The sequence below is a fragment of the Scardinius erythrophthalmus genome, assembly GCF_964197995.2.
Source record: "Scardinius erythrophthalmus genome assembly, chromosome: 16".
NCBI lineage: Eukaryota > Metazoa > Chordata > Actinopteri > Cypriniformes > Leuciscidae > Scardinius > Scardinius erythrophthalmus.
In genome coordinates this window covers 16,474,111-16,481,924 of record NC_138236.1, presented here as the reverse complement: position 1 = coordinate 16,481,924, position 7,814 = coordinate 16,474,111, and the positions used below count along the sequence as shown (strand labels likewise).

Below are 7,814 nucleotides of genomic sequence, written 5' to 3'. Positions count from 1 at the left end.
TGGCATGAAGTTTAAGTGTAGGCTGCACTGCCCTGTTTAATCTGTGAGGGGTATTCCAGATTCTAATCTCATCTGAAATTATGTGGTCTGGCCTTTTGAGTTTTAGGGTTCAAGTGAAGATGATGGTGATATGATGAAGATTGGTTCCTTCACAGACACATGGTATTACCCTGCTACAGCGGGACTCCCCCTCGGCCTGGTAGGGGAGGGACATTCTGGATAGATGGAGAGTGCTGCTTCTTGTCAAAAGTTAAGACTGATTCGCTGAACACACTGCAGACATGCCAGGTTATTGGGTTCAGATTCTCCACCTCAAAAGCCCTTTCAGATTCCACCACAAGCAATTTCAGTTTTTTTCCATCCTCCCACTCCTTCTCTCTGCCTTTATGTATCTCACGCTCTCTTTTCTCTATGTCTTTGCTCAATCAAAGTTTTATCGATATATTTAAGATCACACATTTGTGTAAGCATTATACTGTGTATAGACACACACCCATACTGTTTAAAAGTTTGGGGTTGGTAATATTTTTGGTAAAAAAAATGTTTTAATAAAGTGTCTAACGCACACCAAAGCTGCATTTATCTGCATTAACTCTTTTCTATTTTAATATATTTTAAAATGTAATTCATTGCTGTGATGGCAAAGCATTTTTTTTAGCATCATTACTCCAGTCTTCAGGGTCACATGATCCTTCAGAAATTATTCTAATATGCTGATCTATCCATGATATTTTTTTTTCAGGATTCTTTGATGAACAGAAAGTTAAAAAGAACAGCTTTTTTTTTTTCAATATAAATCTTTTGTAACATTATAAATGCACTTACTGTCACTTTTGATCAATTTAACACATTCTTTAAACAAATCTTATTGACCCCACCATTTTTAATGGTATACACTGTACACACACACACACACACACACACACACACACACACACACACGCACACGCACACACACACACACACACACGCAAAATAATAATGTATAAATAATAAATACATATTTCTATTATATGTAGGTTATACAAAATACATTAAGAAAACAATAGCCTAATAATAATAAAAATACTAAACACTTTTTTTATTATTATGAGAGTAATCAGTCAATTGGAGAGCAGAGGAGTGATTATCAGTCATGTAGATATGGTGGTTTACCTGTAAAAGAGGCTTATGAAACTTCTCTGCACTGTGGCTTTTCACGCTGGTTGACTGTTTGTGTGGGTGATTTCTTTAGGCTATAGGTTCTTTATAAACAGAAATGGTGGTTACATCTCTTTATATGTCATTCTTTTTTGTGTACTATGTGTGTGGCTGGAAAATAAACCCATAGAGCCAGAGCTTTTCAAAAAAGCCTTTGGGAGATACCGAAATAAAGATACCCAGAGAGAGAGAATAGGAGAGAGAGAATGGAAGGGAGGGAGGGAGCACACAGTGGGCTTTGGTTGGATCTCAGTGCTCACATGTGGCTAATCCGTTGGTGTTCCCTAAAGCCGGAAACACTGATCATTGGGGCGCTGAGGGAAGAGCAGGTGTGTGCCTTGTGTGTCTGAACCTTAATTATAAGGTCCTAATATATTTGCATACACAGAAGATGTATACACTATGCTTAAAAGGCCTGGAATTGTATTTGCAAAGTCCTGTGACTCGGTGATTCAATTCTATAATCATTATCTAATCATGTTCTGATAACCTCCTCATTTCAAACCTCTGGACAAACATTTGTTTAAGACTTCCCTGGCATATGGCAACAGTTATGTAGCCTACTGTGCGTTTTTACACAACTCATTGAACATATTGATTTGTAGGAAGATTTTTGGGGGGCAGCAGAAGGACAGTAGGCTATGTTAGAACTCCACACACAACACTGGGTGAGAAGTTTATATTTTTTTTACAATGATCTCATATTTTTACCTCAAATATATTTCTACAATTCAAACCAACTAACATTATACAACGTTAGTGTTATCTCTAAAAAAGAGAAATGCTAATTTAAAGTTAACATTGCTGGACGTATGCACAGTGATTTTATATAGGCCTATAATAAAATTAGACCTGAAATCCAAAGTTTAAGCTTCATATTTAAAAGTCCAAATGTATTGATTTTTGCTATTTAATAAGAAACAATCAGCATTTTTAGTAACTAAACATTGCTTGTTCGTAAAGTGGATGGTAGTAAACATCTAATTTTCCAGCACGTTTACTCTTTTAAAACATTATTAGTTCCGCATAGTCGGACACATTTTGTCGTTGCACACAGCACAAAGCGAAACCACTGTTTACAAAAACAAAGTTGATGACAGCGACTGAAATCACCGATAAATCGCTGTTTACCGTTTTCTCGACAGGTAAGGAAAGAGTTATTGTTGAAACTGTAGACGGCAGTTTCATGTGGTTTACTATCACAGAGCTAAAAATGAAGTCTGTTGAGGGAGTGTAGCAAGCTAGCTGAACTTACACACATATGTTTGCCCTAGGGATTTTATTATTATTGATTATTAAAGGTAAAATGTTAAATATGAGAAAATGAACGTTTTGTCAGCTAACATTGATAGTAACAGACTGATCTCGCTAAACGTGGTCTTTTTGACAGCTGACAATGTTTACATGTGACAGTTGCAGTTTAGTATCAAATGTTGTGTGGTGTTACTTTTACCATGTTTTCTGCTCATATAACATGGTAATAGTAATACCGTGTTTTTGGACATATTTTTGGACAAACCAAACATCAGTGGTATCGCCTATATCAAAGTACCAACAACTGATACTACAACTATACGATGATAACGTCCCAGCACTTTTATTCTACTTTCTCATAGAGAAAAACTTTTTAGAACAATCCCTTAATATTTATATTTCATCCTGTATTATCTTCAATAATATATTTTATTAATAATATTGCTAACACTTTACAATAAGGTTCCAGTTCTACTACATTAGTTAACATGAACTAATGATGAAAATTACTTCTGAAGCATTAATTAATCTAAGTTAATTTAAGATTTACTATTACATTATTAAAATCAAAAGTTATATCTGTTAATATTATTTAATAGACCTGGGTTAACATGAACTAACAATGAACAGTTGCAAAGATGAATAAATACTGTAAACAAATGCATTTCTCATTGTTAGTTAATGCATTAACAAATTCCAACTAATGGGACCTTATTGTAAAGTACCATAATGTTTAATGAAATGTTTAAAATGTAATAAAATTCAATTTGATATATTTGACATAATATATGACTCTCTTTTAGAGCAAGACTGAGTATGAATGGATGTGTTAAGCCCGTGACCTTTTAAGAGAGGTCATAAGAGACAGTCATGATGGTGGAGGAAGCTGGTAAGCTTCCACTCCGGCGCCTGGAGCCCCCCATTCTGAAATTCATTAAAGTGGCCATCCCCACTGACCTGGAGAGACTGCACAAGCACCAACACAACATAGAAAAGGTACAAACACTCACACATGAACAGCGTCAGCAAATCCCAGCATATGGTCAACAGAGAGAGCCATGTGTCTGTGTGTGCGGTCACCATAGGGAGTCGAGTGCTGAAGATCTCATGGTGTATCTGAAATCTCTCCCAGTCAGTCTGCTTGAGCAACATATAATAGGATAACAGGGTCTTGCATAGCCATGGAAACCTAGATTATTGTGAAATACCAGGCTGTGATCATGAAGAGACTTTATTAAATGTCCATAAATAGTTAAAGCTGTGAAAATGAATTAATTATGCTTCCTTGTTGCAGTTTCAGAAAAGCAGACAATGGGACAAACTGCACCAAGAGCACATCAACTCCAGCCGCACTGTCCAGGTATAACAAAAGTGTAACATAAATGAAAAACAGGCGGTGATAACTACAGCAGTGTTTTGGTGTTGAAAGCCAGAATATTTCAGAGAATATCCAGATTTCCAGAAATCATGACAATTAATAAAATCCTGACGTTTTTAAAAAAAAAAAATTAGAATCTATAGTTCTATAATATACACTGTGAAAGTTACAATATTGTTCAAAAGTTTGAAGAAAAAATAAATTAAAACTTTTATTCAGGAAGGACACATTCAATTAATTAAAAGTGTCAGTAAAACATTTCTAATTATAATGTTATAATGTATAATTGTAACAATGTTTCTTGAGCAGCAAATCGGCTAATTAGAGTGATTTCTAAAGGATCATGTGACACTGAAGACTGGAGTAATGAGGCTCAAAATTTAGATTTGCCATCACAGGAATAAATGACATTTGAAAATATATTAAAATTAGAAAACAGTATTACTGTTATTATTACTGAATAAAAAACAGTGTTACAGTTTTTGTATTTTTGATCAAATTAATGCAGCCTGTGTGAGCATAAGATAATTCTTTCAAAAACATTTTAAAACTTTTGAAAAGTTGTATATGCTCATTTTGAGTATCTCTCTGGCTAGTAATTATTCTTGGGAGTACAGGCTCTATAAAATGATATATTCTTCATATATATATATTATGTAAAATGATATAAAATTATGTTAAAGTCATGGTCGCAAAGTGTGGGAGAAATACCATTAACAGCATGGATGAACTTGGCTGCAGATTGTGTTTATTCATATGTGTTGTTTCAGTTCACAGAAAATATCTTTCCATTTCATTGTTGGTTTTGTTGATGTTCTCAGGGTAGTGCACTGGTTTGAAAACATTCCCATGTGCCACAAGGCACTGTGGAATGTTGCTTGGACAAAACATTCTTAGTGATGCAACAGGCTGTTGCTATGGTTAAATTGTATAATAAATCTTCACGTCATATGGGCACAGTTCAGCCCAAATGAAAATTCTGTTATCTTTAATTCACCTTGTATGACATTCTTCAATGGAATTCAAAAGGAGATGTTAGGCAAGATGTCTGAGCTACAGTGGTTTTCAAACTTCTCATGCGCTGTATTCCAAGTTTTCTGAAGATTTGTGTGAGAAACGTGTGCTATGAATAAATTGGCTTTTTTAAGTCATCATGTTGGTCAGGTTTGATCCAGGCTAAACTAAAGATTAAAAGAAAGCAAAGTAATCTGTGCATCCACAAATGTATCTGAGCATAATAAAAAGATCTCATATCATGCTGTCATCCTGTTCTGATACAGCTGTGAGTGTGTCTAGATATATTAAGTAATGTTTGACTCAGGTCTCTGGTGTACGGTATGGTGTACGTATGATGTCTTTTCTCTTCCTAATGGCCAGACAAGCATGCAACCTGTGTGTTAATGTCTCTCAGAGTCTGTCCGCGTCTCTCCCGGGGCAGTCCTTGGAGTGTGTTGTGTGCCGTGAGTGTGTGTGTTTGACCTTAGCACCCAGGTCTGGTCCCCCCAGAGATGCCAGAGAGCTTTCCTGTGTCCACCACTGCAGAGAGTGTGTGAGAGCCTGCAAGTGTTTCTGTGTCAGCGCGATGTGGACGACTGACAATAGAAGGAAACAAGACAGACATTGTTAAAGTAGCTCCCATGGGACAGAAAGAGAGAGAGAAAGAGAGCAAAAACCCGTAAGATTGCTCTCATCACACAACTATAGAAGGTGGATTGAGAGGTAGAGTAGAGTGTGTTGACCCAGATGAAGATTTATTTTGGCTGTCTTTGAGATCCTTGGTACACTGTAAAAAAAACTACATGATCAATAAGTTATGACAACATATGTCTTTACATTGCTTTAACTCATCAAATTAAGTTAAGCAATTTTCAGCATCTTTTTATGAGTTATACAAGATTCAACTCATTTTTTAAAATCAGTTTAATGTTATTTAAGTTGGAATGACTTAAACATCCAAGTCGATTGTACTTCAATTTAAGGCAGCAACTTTTTTTCACAGCTGCAAATGTTAGTAATGTTTAGCACTCTCTGTGTGTGAATCAATTAAGACGGATGTTCCTGAGGATGATTATTCAGAGTGTGAAATGAGTGCAGTCGAGCGGAACACTTTGATTGGCCGGCTGTTAACTTTGACCTCTGTGTTCAATACGTATGAATTGATCTGTAATCCCTGCTTGATGTTTGCTTCCAGACGTGAGCTGACAGGACCTGTCAAAGCACCAGTTTATTTTTTTTTATTTATAACTTCTGGTTTTTGTCAAGATCTGGTTTGGAATTAATGAGAAAATAAATCATTACAGAGTTCTCATCCTTATAGAAAACTTGAATAAACTTGAACAAAACCCTTTCACCTCCATGTAGAAATACAGTATTAACCTCTTAATGTTTTTCTCCCTGCTGAATTATATTCCATTGATTGAATTTTGCTGTTTGGGAGTGTAAAATCAGTGTCTGTTTAGAGGCTTTTTGAGACTGCTCTGACAAGAAAAATTATAATTATTTAAAATAAATCTAGTAATCAATCATGAACAACTGTAAAGGGCATGGGAAAGCAATGGAAATTAATCGGTCAATATGTGTGGGAACCCTGTGTTTGTTATAAATGTTAATATTTTTGATTTTAACAACTTTTGCACACTCACACAAACATGTTTAAGCTTTGACTGAAAACTTAAAGTGATAAAGTTGGCATATTTAAACTTAAAGTGAATGAGAATGTATCTGGATAAATGTGTTTGGTTGTACTTGCATGCAGTGAAAAAAAGTGTGAGCAGTTTTGGGTTTCAGATCTTCGACAGTACTGTGTCGGATGAGGGTCTTTCTTTACAGTGTTGAAATGTGACATAATCATTTAGAGTGTTATATATTTCGTATTATTTACCACATTTTTGCTGCTCAAATGAACAAGTCAATGTTGTGTAGAAGGAACATGCTATATAGAGGTTTTGAATAAAATCATGGATCCACTTATCACACAGACTTTCTTTTTTGTCTTTGTAGCAGTTGCGATCTAACCTGCGGGAGATGGAGAAATTGTGTGGGCGGGTCCGCAGCGCTGATGCCGAAGCTCTGGAGACACTTGTTCAGCCAATCAGAGATCGAGCCTCCACTGCCATTCAAGAGTTCCTACAGATGCATTCGGATTCTGTCAATAGGCCTTCCTTTCACGAAACTATCGGCACAGACTTTCACGAAACTAACGCCACTGACTCGGATAAATTGCACAGTATGTGTTTCTTGGTGTGTCTGTGTTTTATGAAGTTAATCAAGATGCGTGTGTGTGTTTTTTTAAAGTATTTTCACTTTCATGTGATGGGTTAGGTTATGGTGAAACAGGTGTCCCCGGTTCCTCTGTCACTCAAGCACAGCTACTCCTGCCTGAAATCGCTTCAGAACAGAACGCCGCTGAGTCCTGGGACACTTTAGCTGAGGTAACCCAAACAAACACTTACAAACACACAAATATATTTGAATACAAAAACATTCACTGTGTGTGATTGTTGTGGTATCTTTGTTTAGGACCTGCTGGAATTGGATGGTTTAGTGCAAGAGTTCTCCACTATTGTTCATGTGAGTATCACACGTCTATGGAAATGACTCATTCTTTGTTTGTTTTTTTGGAAAGAAGGGAGAGACAGCGTGAAAGTATTTATGGTGTGTGTGTGTTGATAAAGGGTGCTTACCAAAACCCTTAGGTTTGGCAGAGCTGTCAGACAAATGGCTTTGTTTCCTGAGAGCCAACAAGGTGGTATTATTGATCCCATCAGTGTGTGTGTATGTGTGTGATTGAGAAGACATACAAACATTGGTGACAGTCTGTCAGCTATGCGCTAACCAGCAAGGATTAATGAGAATCCATGCTGGATAACAGCCATTATTAGAACAACGTGCAATTGGAAACTGGGTGGAAAAAAGGAGGGATCATGTGTTTTTCGGGATGTGCAGACAGTGTTCTTATTCTAGGTCCGGCGCCATGAGGGGG

At 36.4% G+C, this 7,814-nt stretch overlaps 1 protein-coding gene across 1 annotated transcript in view; it reads left to right on the top strand.

The window, feature by feature from the left end:
• Positions 1 to 2,222: 2,222 nt before the first annotated feature.
• Positions 2,223 to 7,814, top strand: part of stx17 (syntaxin 17) — a 14,467-nt gene continuing 8,875 nt past the window's right edge. Inside the window, exons 1-6 of the mRNA XM_081388970.1 lie at positions 2,223 to 2,345; positions 3,258 to 3,450; positions 3,749 to 3,814; positions 6,833 to 7,058; positions 7,154 to 7,263; positions 7,352 to 7,402. Coding sequence (XP_081245096.1) covers positions 3,325 to 3,450; positions 3,749 to 3,814; positions 6,833 to 7,058; positions 7,154 to 7,263; positions 7,352 to 7,402 — 579 coding nt within the window. The 5' untranslated portion in view covers positions 2,223 to 2,345; positions 3,258 to 3,324. The remainder of the gene's footprint in view (positions 2,346 to 3,257; positions 3,451 to 3,748; positions 3,815 to 6,832; positions 7,059 to 7,153; positions 7,264 to 7,351; positions 7,403 to 7,814) is intronic.